The sequence below is a fragment of the Myotis yumanensis genome, unplaced genomic scaffold (assembly GCF_028538775.1).
Source record: "Myotis yumanensis isolate MYYU_CA2020_CCGP unplaced genomic scaffold, mMyoYum1.0.hap1 SCAF_3, whole genome shotgun sequence".
NCBI classification, from domain to species: Eukaryota; Metazoa; Chordata; class Mammalia; order Chiroptera; family Vespertilionidae; genus Myotis; species Myotis yumanensis.
In genome coordinates, this window is record NW_027223754.1 from 198,079,002 (window position 1) to 198,099,026 (window position 20,025).

Below are 20,025 nucleotides of genomic sequence, written 5' to 3' on the forward strand. Positions count from 1 at the left end.
CAGGTCTTTCCTATTTTTATTAAGATCATTGCAAAATCCCAGCCAACCAGGACCAGATCATTAGTCATCTTTGACTCCCTTAGATTTAATCCATCTATTTACATACTAATGCTTTATCCAAAGTGTCTCTTGAACATCATAACCAAGTCAACTTATCCCAGAAATGCAAAGTTTGATTAACATTAAAAAATAAAACAATGTAGCCCTAGCCTGGTGGCTCAGTTAGTTGAGTGTCATCCCATACACCAAAAGGCTGAGGGTTCAATTCTCAGTCAGGGCACATACCTAGGTCAAGGGTTCTATCCCCAGTCAAGGTGTGTATAGGAGGTAACTAATCAATCCTTCTTTCTTTCTTTCTTTCTTTCTTTCTTTCTTTCTTTCTTTCTTCCTTTCTTTCTTTCTTTCTTTCTTCCTTTCTCTCTTTCTCTCTTTCTCTCTTTCTCTCTCTCTCTTCATGTCTTTCTAAAAATCAATGGGAACATATCCTCAGATGAGGATTAAAAAAATAATTAAAATATAAAAAATAAAACAATATAATTTATCACATCAACAGAACAAAGGAAAAATCATATGATCATCTAAATATACACAGAAAAATTTTGAAAAATGTCAACACCCTTTTATGCTAAAAACTTTCAGTAAATTAAGAGTAGAAGAGTATATATAATAAACATAGGTTATATTGTATTTAATGCTGAAATATTGAATACTTTCCCTTAATGATAACAAATAAGGAAAGGATTTTTGGTTTTACCAGTTCCGTGCACAACTGCCCTGCAGTCACAGTAGTATTATATTATCATATCTAATAAAGAGGGAATATGCAAATTGACCATCACACCATCACAAAGATAGCTGTGCCCACAGCAGAGGTGGGTTTTTCTGTAACAGAAGATGGCTACCCCACAGCGGAGGCTGAGTTCCCTTAATGAGCCTTAATGAGCAATCAGCAGGGACCTGAGGCTGCGCCCCTGCCTGGTGGAGCTTGACAGGGGACCTCAGGCTGCACCCCCTGCCCGGTGCCAGGCCAAGGGACCTCAGGCCATGCCCCCTGCCCTGGCACTAGGTCAGGGGACCTCAGGCCACGCCCCCACCCAGCAGGACTTGACAGGGGACCTCAGGCCACGCCCCCCACCACAGCACTGGGCCAGGGGACCTGAGAGTGTGCAGGGGGCCCTGCGGCTGCGCCCCCCACCCGGCGGGGCTTGACGAGGGACCTGAGTCTGTGCCCCTCGCCCAGCACCAGGCTGGGGGACCTGAGGCTGCGCACCTTGCCTAGAGGGGCTTGATGAGGGTGGGGCTGGCCAGGGCTGGATATTGCCCAATGAGAGTGGAGCCGGCCGGGTCTGGGTCTTGCGTGATTTCTTTTTTATTTTTTAAAATATATATCTTTATTGATTTCAGAGAGGAAGGGAGAGGGAAAGATAGATAGAAAAATCGATGATGAGAGAGAATTATTGACTGGCTGCCTTCTGCACGTCTCCTACTGGAGATCAAGCCCGCAACCCAGGCATGTGACCTTGACTGGAATCGAACCTGGGACCCTTCAGTCCACAGGCCGATGCTCTTTCCACTGAGTTAAACCAGCTAGGACCTTGAGCGATTTTGAGGTGCACACGGGTGGGCGGGGACTTGACTCTGGATCCCGCGGGGCACCCCAGATTCTGACAGGAGGAAGATTTTCATACACATTTTACTAATTTTCTTTCATCTCTGACATTTCGATTATAGAGAAAAGGCAAATAGCAATATTAAAATATTTCCTCTAATTAATTCCCTTTTAATGTGCATGAATTTCATGCACCAGGCCACTAGTTAATAATAATAATAGACATAAAGACTAAAAAAAGAAGAAATAAAACCATCATTATTCTCAGAGGACAGAAGAAAACCATTAAAAATTATTTTTAAAAGGAACTACTATAACTTTTCCATAAGTTTATCCAGGTGGCAGGACACAGGATAATGGAAAACTCAACAGCATTTCTATATACCAACAATGAACAATTGGAAAGTGAAAGTAATAAAAAATACTAAAGCATTAAGTCAACTCAATGAGAAAACTCTTTTTCTATGTAGGAAAAAAAATGAATCTCAACTCTTACCTCACAACCTACAAAAACAATCTGAGATAGATCATAAAACTAAATATAAAAGCCAGAACCAGAAAGCATCTAGAAAAAATATGAGAGCACATATTCACAACCTGAACAAAACACAAAAAGCACTAACCATGAAAGAAAAAAACTGATAAACTGGATCTCACCAAACTTAAAATATTCTGTTCATCAAAAGTTATCATTTAAAAAATGTGGGTAAATCATCCTGCTAGAGAAGCTCAGCCTTGTAGGTTAATATACTGGAGGAAGACAAAGAGAAACCAGTAGTATATAAATATTTCAGTCTCTATGAGTTGAAAATAGAATATTTCACAATCTGAAGAATTTTATGACATGAAAGAACCCAAAGAAGCAAAGGTAAAAAGGTCAAACATGGGATACAGAACTAACAGCTGTGACTTAGTGAGTTAGTAAATATGCCACGCCCAGCCAGTGTGACTCAGTGGTTTAGGTTGACCCATGAACCAGGTGGTCATGGTTTGATTTCCAGTCAGGGTACATGCCCGGGTTTCAGGCTTGATCCCCAGTAGGGGAAGTGCATGAGGCAGCCGGTCAATGATTTTCATCATTGATGTTTATATCTCTCCCTTCCTCTCTGAAATCAATAAAAACATATTGAAAAACTAAATAAATATGCCAAATAAAATCAAACAACAAAACACTGCAAAATCTGTGGCTTCTAAGTAATTAACAGTAATTCCAAACATGCAATGTATAATCAGCCCTACCACAAATTGAATGCAATGAGTCCTTGTTTACAATGGATATTCTCATGTATAGGTAGAGTTATGGAAAGTAGACTAGATAAAGACATACAAAGAGAAGGGGAAGTAACTAAACTTGCTCTATCTAAGTAGTATATATTTGCAGTGAATGCAATGAAAATTATGTTTTTATTCCTCATCAATTCTATATCATTCTCACAATAAAAATAAACACATGTGCCAATGCCCGGGCAAAGAAATGCAAATTCATGAACACAGGTAGTTTTCAGAGTGAAATGATCTTTTCAACTATGTTATTAATTTCTAATTAGTAAATTTTAAAAGTGTTTTAATACCCATAAGTCAATCTAACTTCACATTTTTTGCATTTCCAGCCAGAATTAGCAAACACTTTAGAGGATTAAACTTGTGATCAAAATATAGGCTCTTATATAACCTAACAACAATTATCTTTTCTTTGGAACAGTTAGATCTCAACCATTCTCCATCCCTCACACACCTGTGACTTGTCAGAACACCCCAGGGAGTCCCCTGTTCTATCCATCCAGCTGTCCCCCACCCACACTCTCTAGTCTCCAAACCCTTTCCTGAAATCACGTGTCCTACCCTGATTCTCCCTCATAATTACTTCCACTAATTTTCTATTCCCTGCTCTCTACAGTGAATGAGGAGCCCCAGGAGGTTAGACATCATGAGGAGAAATAAGCAATCCGCCACAGTCTCTGCGGTAAAAAGAAAATTGGGGTTATATTCTATCCCGAATTATAAACATTAGCAGTCATTGTTCTATTACATACAAACTTATAGACTGCATTGGTTCTAAGTTAAATACCATAATCCTTAGTTTCCTGACTTTCTTCATTTTTTCCTCCTCAAATCATCACTATGACAGCTAAGAAAGGAAGCTGGAGTTAGCTTCACAGACATTTACTAGTAACAATGAACCAAGGAATAGAGTCAAGTTGGAATTTCTGGCTTTAACACTACCTCTCGTTTTCTTCCAAGTTTACCAAAATAAACACAGCTAAAGAATATGTAAGGAAGGATTTATGGATTAAGTTTCCTTAGGGTTGCATAGACTTCAGATATGTAGAAAGAAATCCGTTTTTCATTCATTGAATGACCACATGCATTTACATTAGAGAATTTACGTTGGTATAAAAGTAAATATGTTTATTAATGGATCTTATTAACTTACATATAGGACAATCTCTTACCTAAGACATTTTAAAATTTCTGGAAATGTTATGGCTTCGCAGTACACCAGAAACAGTTTCATATAATGAGAGAACCAATGACAGTTAATGTGGCATTTAGCATCTAAATATGGGGTTAATGAGGTTATTTCTTGAAGCAAATGAACTAGATGACATTTCCCTGAAGAGGAAGAAAGGGTTTTTGAAGACATTTTTCTCCTCTGCATATTGGGACTCTGTGTAAAATGTGACTGTGCCTAACTGACCCCAAACCTGTAAGTTCCTCATAAAGATGTCATGTTGTACAATCTCATGAGGATTTTTCTAGCCTCTGAACAGGGCCAGAAGAGACAACTATTATATGAAAGAAAGGAAAAGAACTGCAAATTAGTTGTGCAACTTAGCCCCTTTGGAGTGCCAACATCCTTACCCCAAACACCAGAATATCCATTCCCTTGGAGTTAATGAAGGTTAACGGAAACAATTTATATGAAAGTGTCCAAAAAAAAAGTAAGAAAAAGAAGAAAATATTCTATAAACTGAGGTAAGGTTTAAATTCCATTTTAAGAAAATTTTAGCCTTTGCGACAGCATGAATGACCTGGAGAACATTATGCTAAGTGAAACAAGCCAGTCAGAGAAGGACAAGTACCATATGGTTTCACTTACATGTGGAATTTAATGAACAAACAACTACCAAGCAAAATAGAGAATAGACTCATAGATAGCAGGCAGTCAGCTCAAGGATGGGGGTGCAGGGAGGGGGTAATGAGGAAAAAATAAAAATAAAAGAGAGAGAACTCATGGACATGGACTACAGTGTGGTGATTGTGGGGGTGGAGGGGGAATAGAGGGCATAGAGGAGATAAAAGGTGATGAAAAAATAAAAATTTTTAAATTTTAAAAGGAAATGAATGAACTAAACTGCACATAAATGTGGGTGAATATTCATAACATAATATTGAGAGTAAAAGGCTAATTCCAGGTAAAAACATAAATAAATAAATGCCATTTTATTAATGAGGATGATGATTATAATAAGAATCGTCCTAAACAAATGATATGAAAGAAGATAAGATAATAAGGAAATCATGGCTCATTCACAGCAAAACAGTCTTAAAAGGCACATCTTACAAATTAGCTCAAAGGACTTGTTCATACTATATACTTAAGTAGATGGTGAACGGCATTGATTGGATCCACAGTCCCCCTCTCTTGGATTTTATGAGGCCCATTCAGAAGGAGCCAGGTTTGAGAACAAGACCAAGTCCATGTTCTGAGTTCTCCTGTTGGCAAAAATATAATGCTAACAGCTTTATAAGTGCTATTTTCAATGAAATATCACAGAACAGCTTGTCCCAGTGATATTTCTAAAGCTTGCCTGCAAACCGCCTACTGGGAAATCCAACTGAAAGAGAAGAAAGAGGGAAGCGAAAGAAAGCCACACAGACAAATGACAGGCATGAGGGAAAAGAACAAAGGGTAAAGGGAGACCAGCTAGGCGAAAGTGAGCACTGAAAGGAAGTAAGGAGCAATGAGATATAAAATACCAAACACAGGCAAAATCAGAGACCGTAAGGAATAGAGAATGTAAAGAAAATATATAAAAACAACTGGGGCTGGAGGATAGGGAAGTGATTACAAGTAATGCAGCATGTTCAGAGAAATGAAGACAAAATGAGCAGGAGACACCAAAAAAAAGTAACAACTTAATAATTGGACTATAATTATTAAAATGTTATGAAAGGAAGATGATGTGAAATAGCACGTTTCCTAAGCTTCATTTGTGTGTTTTTTCTACAATATACAAAGTCCTTTTTCTAAAAGCTGATATAGATTTCAGTGTCTACCATCAACTCCAAGGGCAGAAAACATCCCCTTCCAAGTCCCTTCTTTTAATCTAAAAATCAATGTACATATCATAAAATAGGCCAGGCATTGCAATGTCAGTTTTGCATGCACTGATTCAGAAACAAAATACGTTATGGTGCAGATAATGTCATTCTGGGCACTTACCTGAGGTCGAATAACTTTTACAATATTTTTGAGGGCAGTGTCGGGGGATGGAGGTGAGCAGTCAGGTGTTGGGCCTGTAGAGCTGTTTCTATGGTTACTAGTTCCTGGAGCAGTAATTGCTACCTCAGAGGCATTATCTGTGAATAAAAATAGAACTGCCATGAACCTAATCACTCAGTTTACCTTTTAAGACTGCAAATTAGTTTAATGACCAGGAATTGAGATTTCAACTTAAAACTGGTATCAATTACAAGATCATACTGAGGAATAAGCTCAGCAGTATGTTTTAAAGATAATGTTTATTGAATGCATTGTTCTCTTTTAGAATAATATCACCCCCTGTGGTATTATCCCAAGAAAGAAGAGTATTATTATTCAGTTAATAATGATAAATTAACCAACATAGCTGTGAAGACTACCACAATTATATGAATGACTAAAACTTTAACTTTAAAAAGAACATGATTTTTAAATATATTATGGGGCTAAGTTTTCTTCATAATCTTTCAAATGGGTATTGATCTTTATTAAAGTAGATGTTTCATAGCTCCAATTCATAAAACCCCAATTCAAACCTCCCCAAAGCATTTCTCTCAAGCTATAGAAAAATATCCCAGTGAATTAACCTTGATGAGAAACTGACATTTGTACAAAACATTTTTATAATACAAAACTATTACCCCACAGATAAATATATCCTCCTATATGGTCAAAACTAAATGAATGAAATTTCAAAAATCTAAATTAGTCTTCCCTTATGGTAACTGTTTGGGGGGTGGGGTGGAAGGATAAAGAAAGTAATGTCTTCAAAATCAGCAGCATGTGAAACATTTTCTTCTTAAGTTTATATAAAAACAAAATAACATCAACGATGCCATTTGGAATGTTTAAAATACTTGGGAAAGGATGACAAATGTTTTATAAATAACTTCTGCTAGCACAAAGAGAAGTTATATTATTTTAACAACAATTTGGCAATCCTCTGTGGCTTTTTATGGAAACGATTGCAAGTTCAAATCTGCAAAAACATATACTTCCCTGTTATAATTTTAATTAGTTCCCAATAATGTTCTGTCCTAGACAGCTAGCTGAATTGATGCAAAAGAGACTGAGACTGTGAATTGTTTATAGACCAGCAAATCTCTCTGTTCCACAGCTACTGTCTACAATCCCATCTGAAAAGCAATAATTTATGAAGGCATCTCTTCCTCATAATAAGTGAGGATCTAAAAACTCTACCCCCCACATAAAAATATAATTCAGTCTTCTGGGGAATCTAGACATAGGCTTATGAAAAATACAAGTGTGGCACATTGAATTAAATAGATCCTTCATTAAATATGTCTTTAAAATGTCCAGAGTTCTCTCTTGACTTCAGTTTAATGGATCAGGTGGGAATTAGCATTTCAAGAACAGGCAGGTTTGTATGGGTGGTCTTCTGAGTAGAACAGAATAGTATGAGTCAATATTGAAACAGAGACAAAACATCAGTCAGCAAGAGGGTGACAAAGATGCCCTGCTTCTCTCCAATTTGTCCTTTCTTCTTTCATTCATTCAACAATACATCCAAAAACATTTATTTGGGGGCAAGAATGTCAGTTATTATGTTCCTTCTACGGATAAATTTAAAAAAATCTCTAGCCATGGGTAGCAGGTAGGGAGGGATTAAATAGGTGGAGCAGAGAGGATTTTCAGGACAGTAAAACTGCTCTGTATGATTCTATAATAGTGAGTGCCTGACATTTTAATTTGTCTAAACCCATTAGACTATACACCACGAAGAGTGAACCCTAATGTAAACTACGGACTTTGGTCCATAGTTTGGATAATGATGTTTCCATGTAGGGTTGTTGATTGTAGCAAATGTACCCCACTCTGGTGGGGGGTGTTGATTGGCAGGGGAGGCTGTGTCCATGTGGAGGCAGAGTGTATATGTGAACTCTCTGTATCTCGACTCAATTTTGCTGTGAATCTAAAACTGCTCTAAAAATAATGTCTTCAAATATTTTTTAAAAAATCTCTGCCCCTGCCCTAGCCGGTTTGGATCAGTGGATAGAACATTCACCTGTGGACTGAAGGGTCCCAGGTTTGACCTCAGTTGCAGGCTTCTCCCCAGCCCAAGCCCTGGTCGGGGCGCATGCAGGAGGCAACCAATCGATGTGTTTTTCTCACAATGATATTTCTCTCTGTCTTTCCCTCTCTCTTCCACTCTCTCTAAAAATAAATGGGAAAATATCTTTGGGTGAGGATTAAAAATATATATATCTCTGCCCTTGACAAGTATGCAATCAAATGTGGCATCAGAGATGCAATTTATAATGCAATATAACTTGAGAACTGATAACAGATCAATGAAGCACGATGAAAAAGCAGGAGAGGACTGTGGCTGGAGAGGAAGGTGGTTGTAAAAGACTTCAGTTTTCAGGCCAGAAAGCTGGAGTAGAACATAAATCATAACAACATGAAGGTAGAATGAGCATAGATGAGCTATTTTATGTTAGGAAGAAGCTGGAGATGAGTTGAAATGAGTTAGAGGAAGGTTTTTAGTATAAGAATTTACATTTAATTCTGTAGGCAATAAGAAATATTGAAGGTATTTAAGCAGGGAGTGAGTGACCTAGTAGTAATAATAGCTAAAGTTTATTGGACTACAATGAAATGATGTTAGAGTTTTATTTTCCTTATCATTTATCATTGATTCTCTCTTCTGTGCTTTTCATTGTTGTCTCTCTGTGTTGTATTCTGAATAGTTTCTTTTTTATTGAATTTATTGGGGTGACATTGGTTCCCAAAGCGATACAGGTTTCAAGTGTACAAATCAACAAAACATCATCTGCCTAGTTTCTTATATTTATTTTCCAGTTTATTGGTTCTTTCTTCAGCTCTGTCTGGTCTGCTATCAAATCATTTTCTTAATTTCAATCCTATTTTTCAATTCTAAAATTTCTACTTGTTTCTTTTTCAAATATACTGTCACCATTTGGCATTTTTCAGTTCCCTAACTTTTTCAAGCTTCCCTTTATTTATTAGAAAATGTCAAGGACATTTGTTTTTGCTGGGGGGTTTTTTGGTTTTTTTTAGCATCTGAGTCCAATAATTCCAATATCTGAATTCTCCATAGACCTGTTTCTCTATACACTGTTCTATTATCTATCTCATCTTTAATTCTTTATTATGTGTCACTCAACTTTTTGATAGAATAAGATATCCAACATTAAATATAATGCTTTTGTCTTTTAGTAAATGTTAATTCAAAGAAGCATCCCAACATACATTCTAATACCATATGTTCAATGTTAGATAATTTATTTAACGTCTCAGGATTTCAGTTTCCTGAACTTTAAAAATGAAAATGGTTAATAACTATCTTCTTGGGTTTATGTGTGCATATAAAATGAGAGAACACACATGAAAAATAACTAGCATGTTATCAAGTTTAATAAATTTGAGTACTGTACAGATTTAATAAATTTGAGTTTTGTTTTCCCCTATCAAACCAAATATCATCAGAATTAAAATAAAACATGGAAGTGAAAGAAAATCCAGAGGGAGAAGCAAGAAAATAATTACTAATGTGTTTTAGATAATACATCTAGAGTAATGACTGTGAGTAATTGGGTAGGATTTGAGGCCAGTACCTTTAAGCTATTAATACAAAGAGGTAGGAACAGAATTGAATTCCAGGAATAAGGGATGATCCACTGAGGAATGATTTACTGCAAGGACTGGCCCTGTTGACTGCCTTTGGATCAAAGACAGAAAAACTGCTGGGTACTCTAAGCAGACTATAAAGCAAAAGTTTATGAATGTTTCTTACAAGTAATTTAACACACAGTATAAGACAGTGGGTAATGAAGTACTAAATTCTTTAGAAAAGACTATAAGTGTCTCTATCTCCTGAATCCATGATCTCTGCCATTATACCAATAATTTGGCTTTATACTACTGTGCACTGTTCATTATCTCTTCTAGACTAGACTATATTACCTCGGAGACTTATATTTCCATTATCCCCTCCATAGCTCAATGCATACCTTTAAAAGTACGAAGTGAAATAAAGCAAAGAAAGCAAAACGTGTGTGTCAGTGGCAACCATCACAATGCCCAGGGTGACATGAGGAAAGGGGACCTGGCTTTTATAATTCCATGGTCCTTTTCTCTAATGTTTAGAGAAAATTCAAATGAAAAGCATAGAACATACAGAAGAGTGTTAGGAAACAGATTTATGCCTTAAAATAGCCTTTATTATACTACTTATAAAAAATACCAGTTATCCAGTAGACTTTGTAAAATGGCAGCCTATGTCAAAGATATACATGATCAACCCACATCTCACACCTGCAGCTACAAAACATGGCTGATGAAAATGAAATGAGGTGTGTAAAAACTGCTTAGAGAAAATTACTGAATATACTGCAATCTTAGATTGAAATAAGAAACATCTTCTAGACAGATTCCCTTACTATGCATTAGATTATGCACTATGATTGTCAGTTTCCTCTACAATAATAAGCTTAGAAGAAACCTTCTAGTTTACTTGAGCTTTTAGAGGAAAGCATTCTATGAATACAAAATAACGCATGGGCAGTGTTATAGAATTTTAATACCATTCTTTAGCATGTGCAGAGCAGTCAAAGGACACCAGAGACCTTGTTAGCTGCTGTGTAGCTGACAAATAGGACTGAGATTGCTTCTGGCTGGAGATTCAGGAAAGGTGTCATAGAACAGGTGGTGATAAAGGAGGTCTCTGACAGATTAGTACAATTTAGATATAAATAAAGGGGTGGGAAGGTTAGAAGTAGGGTGAGAAAAAAGCAGAGGGATTGGAAAGCGCCACATTGGTAGAATAAGAGAGAGCTCATTTTGAATAAAATATAATACTCATGGAAAGTAATACAGAGAAATGGAGGAGCCATATAGTACAAATTTGGGCTTTGGAACTGAACAAACCTAAACTGCAATCCTGAAAGATTTAATCTCAGTTTCCTGTGAAACAGTGTTTTCTCATAGTGCTGTAAGAATAAATGGGGTATCTGTGTATGTATGTCTGTTTAACATACTTCCTGGCACACAGTAGGTGCTCAAATAAATGTGGCTATTATTATCATAATAATCTTGAATGTAACACTAAGTAATCATCAAGAAAGTATTTAATAGTTATTAGTCTAGCAATTCATGAAGTACAAGTTTTAATTATTGGCCTTAAGTCAGGAATTAGCAAACTTCTTTTGCAAGGGCAGATAGTATTTTAAGCTCTGTAGGTTATACTGTCTCTTTCATAACTACTCAACCTGCTGTTGTAGCACAAAAGCAGCCACAGACAATATGTAAGCAAGTGGATGTGGCTATGTTCCAAGAAAGCTTTATATATAAAAACAAGTGTGGACCAGATAGTTTGTAGACCCCTGTCATAGTACTTCCCGTGGAAATGTTTTCTCTCTTATGGACAAACCTAGGAGAATGGTATATTATACATTTCCTTTTCCATATTCATATTAAATATGAATATTCTCCTCACTATGTAATTTAAAACTAAGATTTTCATTATAAAAGTAGAAATGTACTTATTATTTAAACAAAAAATAACATTATATCTAACACAAGGGCTATGCTTTGTCCACAATAAGTGTTCAATAGATGCTCATTGGATGGATGAATAAAAAATGAATAACCAATTGAATCTTTGTATTTTAAAGTAATTTTGTTTTGCCTTAGCTGGTTTGGCTCAGTGGATAGAGCGTTGGCCTGCAGACCGAAGGGTCCCAGGTTCAATTCCGGTCAAGGGCACATAACTCGGTTGCAAGCTCCTCCCTGGCCCAGGCAGGCCCTGGTCAGGGTTCGTGCAGGAGGCAACCAATTTTTTCTCACGTCAATATTTCTCTCTGTCTTTCCCTCTCTCTTCCACTCTCTCTAAAAATCAATGGAAAAATATCATCGGGTGGGGATTAAAATAAAAATGAAGTATCTTTGTTTTAGTAATGGGACATAACCATCATTTCTGAGACAGGCTGTAAAAAATCATAAGTAAAATAGTCCAAATATCTTGTTTCAATATTTCCAGTGAGAAGAGCTCACTATGTACTAGTGGAGGAAGTTAATATTTAATAATTGTTTTAGAGCATTAATATTCCAAATAGTTATTACATTTTTACTTTCTCCTAGCGATGGCTTTTTATGAATTAGTAATTCTTTAAAATCTATTGAAAACTGAAACACTTGAACCTTCATTACTATCCCCAACAACAGCTGTGCATATTCCATAGTCTTGACCAAGTAGCTACTTGACCAGATAAAATACATGGTGGGCAGCTTCTAAAATGGGCCAGATTGATCCCTCTCTGCCTCATGGCATTCATGCTTTTGTTAATTTCGCACCCCTGGAGTGTGAGTTGAACTTGTTGATGAACTTCCAACAAACAAATACAGAAGTGATGAGATGTCACTTCCAGGGTTAAGTTATAAACAGGCTTGGGTGTGTCATCTAGTGGCCCCCCTCTTTAGATATCTTACACTGAGGAAAGCAAGTAACCACACTATCAACAGCCACTTGGAGAGGCCCCCGTCGCATGGCAAGGAACTGAAACCCTCAGTTTGATAGCCCATTTGGTCCAAAATTTGTCAACAACCACATGAGTCAGCTTGGAAGTGGATCCTTGCAGCCCAGTCAGGCCTGGAAATGACCATTTCACAGAGAGTCTGAAACCAGAATCACCGCCCTCTAAGCCCCTCCTGGATTCCTGACCCACAAAAACTCTGAAATAATAAATATTTGCTGGTTTTGGTCACATGTTTTAGAGTAATTTTCCCTGTGTGCACACATACAATATGGTTCTGAAAATAGATTTGTCATGTAAATTAAATATGTATTTCATAAAATTAGTGATTTTTACTCAAAAATGTCAATAAGTTCTTTTTTTAAAAATATATTTTATTGATTTTTTTACAGAGAGGAAGGGAGAGAGAGAGAGCTAGAAACATCAATGAGAGAGAAACATCGATCAGCTGCCTCCTGCACATCTCCTACTGGGGATGTGCCCGCAACCCAGGTACATGCCCTTGATTGGAATCGAACCTGGGACCTTTCAGTCCGCAGGCCGACGCTTTATCCACTGAGCCAAACCGGTTTCGGCGAAATGTCAATAAGTTCTAGGAAAACTAGATGAAAATCACCACCTATATAGAGTTTTCTTTGAAGTCTACACTAGTCAGGAACCCATATTTATTTTGGTGATGTGGTATTTGGGCATAAAATACAGCCACAATTTAGTGTTACTCTATTATTAACATCTGAATTTATATTTCCTTTGATATGCTATTATACTCTTCAAGTTATGTGAATACTCATGATGACAGACTTCACATATTGTAAGAAAAATATATTGTATCCAATTGCAATTTGTTTAGATGAACTTTGGGAAAAGTTAGATTGCATTCCATATGCTTTCATAAATCAGATTGAAATGTCTCAGGATTCCCAGAAAGTAAATGGGAACCACCCAAGTATTATTTAATCCTAACTCATCTCTTCTCTTTTATACCCACAGCAGGAATACAATTTAACTTGGAGCAAAGATTTCCATTTTCCCTATTCTAGAGATGAATTCTGTATTCACATCATTGTCCTCATTTCTTCTTTATCTACCCATTTGGGAAGGTGGGGACTGGTAAGAGATGAGGCTAAATATAAAATAAAATAAAATAAAATAAAATAAAATAACCACAAGAAAAACCAGCACATCATTCAGGGCTTTTTGAACCTTATTACAGATTTGGGTCATTTTTCTAAGAACAATGACAAAATAACAAGTCACTAAAAGTTTTTAATCAGAGGAGTGATGCATTCAGATTTGTGATTTTTAAGATGACTTTGGCTGTAACATAAATCATAAATTCAAGGAAGGCAAATAGGACAATTAATATTTTATTATTAAAATAATCCAGAAGAGTGATTGGTGAAGGTAGAGATTGAGAAAATAGATTTGAGGGATAGTTGGGGATATATATAATAAGTTACAGAATTACCCTCACCCTTCTACTTATTACAGTTAAGAAGTACAAGAACTAGTGATTTATTGGATATAGGAGTTCATAGAGATGGTGATGGCAAGGACACTGAGGTTTCTGAAGTCAGATGAGTGATTAAATCATTTACTGAGATAAGAAACCATGCATGAAGAATAAGTTTGAGGGGAAAGATATGAGCTTAGTTTTGGATATGTTAGGATTGAGATGCCTTTGAGACATGCTGGTGAAGATATTCAGTAGACAATGGATGGATGGATAGATGGATGGATGGATGGATGGATGGATAGATGGATGGATAGATAGATAGATAATAGATGGATAGATGAATGGATGGATGGATGGATGGATGGATGGTGGATGGGTGGATAAATGAATAGATAGATGGATAAAATGAAGAACAGATTATCGTGGAGTTGACAGAAGTGGTGTAGCCTGGAGAACAGTATTTGGGAGTCCTTAGCATGTGGATTATAACAGAAGCCACACTGTGGATGAGGTCACTTAAGAAGAGAGAAAAGTAAAATGAATAGGGAAGACTTTGTCTGAGCCTTGAGGAACTCCCAACTTTTAGAACTTTCAGAAAAATCTCAGCTGTCATGGAGGATGTTAACAAAGTTCCATCTAATGGCTTCAATTTTCTTTATTAATTAAAATATGAGAATATATGCTGTGAGAAATGAGGTAGGAAAAAGAATCAGAGGTTTGAGAAGAATAAAGGAGAGAAAGAGTGGAGGTCCAGCTTGAATTTGGTGAGCATGAATTTATGAATTAATGACTATTATTTTCATAATTATACACAGTCTGACATTGTAGGAGAAACTGTTCCAGAGGGTACCATAAATGACATCATAAAAAGTCTATTTTCCTAACATAATCACTTTAAAGAGTTTGTTGTATTTTTAGAAATATTATTCTGCAATTCATGTTATTCATATATTGTATAAGTAAAATTAATCTGAGGGGAAAGGATTATAATTTGCTTTTTATTTAGGGTATTATTTTCCACATATAGCCAAATTCCACCAATTTAAGCAAACTGAGATGATTACATTTTCAAATTGGTCAACTGTTCCTATGGGTGATTTCCCTGAAGGTACTGCTGCCCTAGTCTCCTCTCTTCACCCCTCTATGAACTAACATTGGGTTAAAAATGTACCGAGTACCAGTCTGCTTTACTAAATGGCTAAGACAGCACATAACAAATGCCAAATAAATAATTGCTGTTTGATAAAAATGGCTCTTATCAGCAAGGCCAGTATTTATATGTAAAAGAATGATTCCAAGGGGCTTAAAAACATTTGCTCTCTTAAATGAGTTAAACATACCCACAGAAATTATGTTGACATTACTCACTTGCTAAGCAGAGATAAACATTAGTCCTGGTCCAGTCGGAATTCTTTTAGTTTCAAAATTTTGGCACTAAAATTCAAAAAGCTTCACCATTCATTTCAAAAAATATTTTGGTATGCAGAAGTTACAGAATCACCATCGAAATGATCGATTTCAGGGTAGCAGTGGAAGTGTAGTGGGGGAGGGGAGGATTATTCACCAGATGACCTTTTCATTTCAAGTTGACCACAGCCAGTAAGCACATTAGGCAAATTGCATTGAGGTAACCAAGATCCACACTGTCCTGGCATGTACCTATGATTGTGTTCTTTTTTTATCAGAGATCATCTATTCTCTTCCAACAAGATTGGAAACAGTGTTGCTGCAAATTGCTCATTAATCAAAATGGATTTATTGAGCATCCATAGTGTGCAAAGCCTGTACTAAGTGATTCAAAATAACAGGTTGCCTAGTTACCATAAAATAGAAATATTCCCCTGTGAAGGTTAAAATTAAATGAAAAGCAGATAAGAAAACATTATCTTTGATGGCATCTGACTATTTCATAAGGGCTTTTTCTGCCATTACAGCCATTTTCTTTTAGAGATAATGGTCATTCATTCATTCACTCATTTGATTATGCATTCATTTATGCAACTGAGTCACCACTGTGATTATATGCGGTTCTTTTATCCTGATACAATAAGGGAAAAATATGATTCAATATTGACTGCATAAACATGAATCTCAGACAGCAAATTACCAAGGAAGTACTGGACTCCTGTTATTCTTTATTTAATGAGCCTGGTACTACAGCAATATCATGTCTTACTCTGTGTAAAATCTGTAGTCATTGAGGCATTAGTTAAGATGCACCTTGGGAAAAGCATCCCTCATTTCCTGGTTGGACTGCAAAACTTTGTTGAATATAGCCTTACTAATAAGGTGCTTCATATTTAAATCAAACCAGTGGAAATGCTGAATTTTTTTCCCTGTGGTCAGGGTGAGATAATATTTTGTACTAGCTCATCCTAGTTAATACATGGGACAGCCCACAGAAAGGTAACTAAGATGCATACTTAACTGTGATTTTCTGAGAAACTATATATTCTATATCTATGAATGACACTGCCGGTCACAGCCATGACCCTCAAGCTGCTTAGCCTCTGAGATAAGCAGGCCAGGCGGAGTCTGCCCTCACATCCCAGGCATCCTCATTCACCCTCCCTTCTGTGTAGTATTGAGTTTGTGTGCTCAGTTTTGGTCCCCATATTTGTTCCCTTGAGCTGCTGTAACAGAGCATTCCCAACTAGGTATTTTAACAGAAGTGTATTATCTCACAGTTCTGAAAGCTAGATGCCTGAAATCGAGTTTTGGCAGGGTTGGTGGCTCCTGAGGGCTGTGAGAAAGGTTTTGTTCTGAGCTCTCTCCTTGGTTTTCAGATGTATCTCTTCACATCATCTTTTCTCTTTCCATATCGCCTGTGGACAAATCTCCCCCTTTTTATAAGGTCACCAGTCATGTTGGATTAGGGCTCATCTAATGACTCTGCTTCAACTTAATTATCTCTATAAAGACCCTCTATCCAAACACTCTAAATAAGGTCACATTTTGAGGTACTAGACGTTAGGATTCCATAAAAAGGAGAGGGGGAGCACAATTTAACCATAACAGTCCCTCTAAAGATCTGATCATCCCTTCATCATATCTCTTTCCTAACTCTTCCCTTCCTCCTCCTCTCTCTCTCTCTCTCTCTCTCTCTCTCTCTCTCTCCCCTTCAGAATCCAGTTCTTGTGTGTGTAGAGATCTCCATTTTATCTGTAAGCCTATGTCATTTTATCCAACACAACTAACCAAAAACTATAAAACACATTCCCTAACATGTAACACTTTAGTTCCCTTGGCTACTTCTTTCACAGATGTCGGAATCCCTAAGGCAGGAAGGGATGAGCTTCACTCTCAGCTTTGTCCCTCTTCCCTCAGGGCTGCCATTGCGTCTGTCCTGGCCACCATCATTTCTTGCTGAGACTGCTCATTGATCTCCTCATTAATCCTCCTGCCTCTAGCCTCATCTCTGTCCAATCTATTCTCCACATTGCTTCCAGAGAGTCATTTTAAAACAAAAACCTATCACGTCACATCCCCACTTACAGTCTGTCAGTGATTTGCTCCTGCTGTGAGGTAAAACCCAAACTTCTGCACGCCACTCTTGTTATAATGCATTTTCCCTAAGAGCATTCCCTAGCCTGGGGGCCATACAAGTCCCTCTCATCCACCCAACTCTTCCTTCTTTGAGGCACAGATTAGCCAGCAGCTCCCTCAATAAGCCTCCACTCACTCTCTCCTACCCTCCCATGAAAACCTCATGTTTACCTCTCTCATTGCACTTATTACCCATAATTTTAACACATTCTAAGCTCCTAAAGATCAAGATTTGTACCTTTCACTCTGTTTCCTCTGCAACACGTAGCGCAATGTCTAGAACACAAGAGGCACTCAATAAATGCATGTTGAGTGGGTGAGGAACTGGAGGGTAGTTACCCACCCAGTTCAATCTGAGTGCCCTTAAAAGACTCAGATGCATCAAGAGGTGTCTCCATATCCAAAAGTCCTATTTTCAGTCAATAAAGGACTTAGTAACAAACGAAAAAACATCCATAACTCCCTGAGAAGTCAGTAACTCCCTAATACAGTGATGGCGAACCTATGACACCTGTGTCAGAGGTGACACGTGGACTCATTTTTTTGGTTGATTTTTCTTTGTTAAATGGCATTTAAATATATAAAATAAATATCAAAAATATAAATCTTCGTTTTACTATGGTTGCAAATATCAAAAAGCTTCTATATGTGGCACGGCACCAGAGTTAAGTTAGGGTTTTTCAAAATGCTGACACACCGAGCTCAAAAGGTGCACCATCACTGTTCTAGGTACTATGGGCCAGCCTCATTTCTACATCTGAAAAAGCCACTGGACTGTGACCAATAATTATGAATTAAGCCTGGGTCAGTTAAGCAAACTGACCTTTTATACTGAATCCAGATGATTGAACACAATTGAGGAAAATCATATTCATGCAAATTAATTCTTAACCCACTCAGTTACTGTGGGATTTGTACTCTCCAAATGTGGCTACAAGAACATATTCTTATAATATAACTTTATTTTTAATATATTATTTTATTGATTTCAGAGAAGAAGGAAGAGGGAGAGAGAGAAACATCAATGAGAGAGGATCATTGATCAACTGCCTCCTACAATCCCCCTACTGGGGATTGAGCCCGCAATCCAGGCATGTGATCTGACTGGGAATTGAACCGGGACCTCCTGGTTCATAGGCCGACGTTCAACCACTGAGCTACACTGGCCATGCTCTTATAATGTAACTTTAGTAATACATTTCCTTAAAGGGTCGGGGAAGATTAAATTCCCTCCACTTAAATAAAGGCAGCCTCTTAACTACAATGAAATAGATGTTGTCTTTGAGGCTAAGTCATAAAAAGTAATACCTAGAGCTTTGCCTCATTCTCTAAGGATACTTGCTCTTAGAATCCCATCACATACCATGAGGAAGTCCAAGTTGATCATGTGAATAAGGATTGACTTTGCGACTGGATGCTCCTGAACCTCGCAACGTTGTCCCAGTTGATATCACTTGGAGCAGAAAGAAGTTACCCCTGCCAAGCCCTATCCAAATTGCAGATTTATAAGAAAAATAAATGACTGTTGTTTTAACGCACTAAGTGTTGGGGTGGCTTATTATGCAGCAATCAATAACAAGAACAGATTGTGGTACTTGGAAATGGGGTGCTTTCACATCAAAAATCTGAGTGGCGTTCACTTGGTGATTGGGCAGCAGGACAAGCTGGAAGGGCCTCCCAGTGAGTGACTGTGAAAAGCTAAATGGCCTTTGGGAGATGATTCATGGAAGCCCAAAGCACTATGAGGAAGCTATTGGTAAAGCTCAAAGGACAGAAAATGCAATTGGAAGCTCAAGGCAAGGATTCTTGTGTCATGTCATAGTAGAAAGTTTGGCAACATTGACATCTGTGGTAGCATAGAAAATAGCAACTGAACCGAATGAACTCTATGATCTAGCTAAGGATATTTCCAGGCATAATATTTAAAGTAGAACTTAGCTTCTTCTGGCTGCCTATATTAAATTCAGAGAACTGCAGAGTGGCCTGCTAAAGTCAAAGGAACCAGGAATTTCTGGGTATAAAAACAAAATTGGTTTTTTTTTCCAGCAGCTCCACATCGCAAAATAATAAATAATAATAATAATAATAATAATATCTCAAATTAAGAAGGCCAATGATCAAGTCTGGGTGGGAGTACAAAATCATTCCTTAACACCTAAACAAGATCTCAGGAAGAGCCACATAGAAACTTTAAGCCAAACAGAAAGGCCCTTTAAGGATTTTTAAGGGCATACCTCATAGATCCTCTGGGTTCAACAATAGAACTTCTAAGAATCTCAAGGACATTGTCTCACAGAAGTCACCCAATGTTCAGAAGAGCTTATCTGGAATATAAGCTTTTGTCTAATGGGGTGTAATATATATTGAAACATAAAAAGTCCATGGAGTTTTAAAAGAAGTTATATCAGCTTGA

At 37.2% G+C, this 20,025-nt stretch overlaps 1 protein-coding gene across 5 annotated transcripts in view; it reads right to left on the reverse strand.

Moving 5' to 3' along the window:
* The window catches only part of ANKS1B (ankyrin repeat and sterile alpha motif domain containing 1B), a 792,232-nt gene that overhangs the window by 529,481 nt on the left and 242,726 nt on the right, over positions 1–20,025 (reverse strand). For all 5 annotated transcript variants that reach the window (XM_070410887.1, XM_070410886.1, XM_070410885.1 and 2 more), the window contains exon 11: positions 6,057–6,193. In XM_070410887.1, coding sequence (XP_070266988.1) covers positions 6,057–6,193 — 137 coding nt within the window. The remainder of the gene's footprint in view (positions 1–6,056; positions 6,194–20,025) is intronic.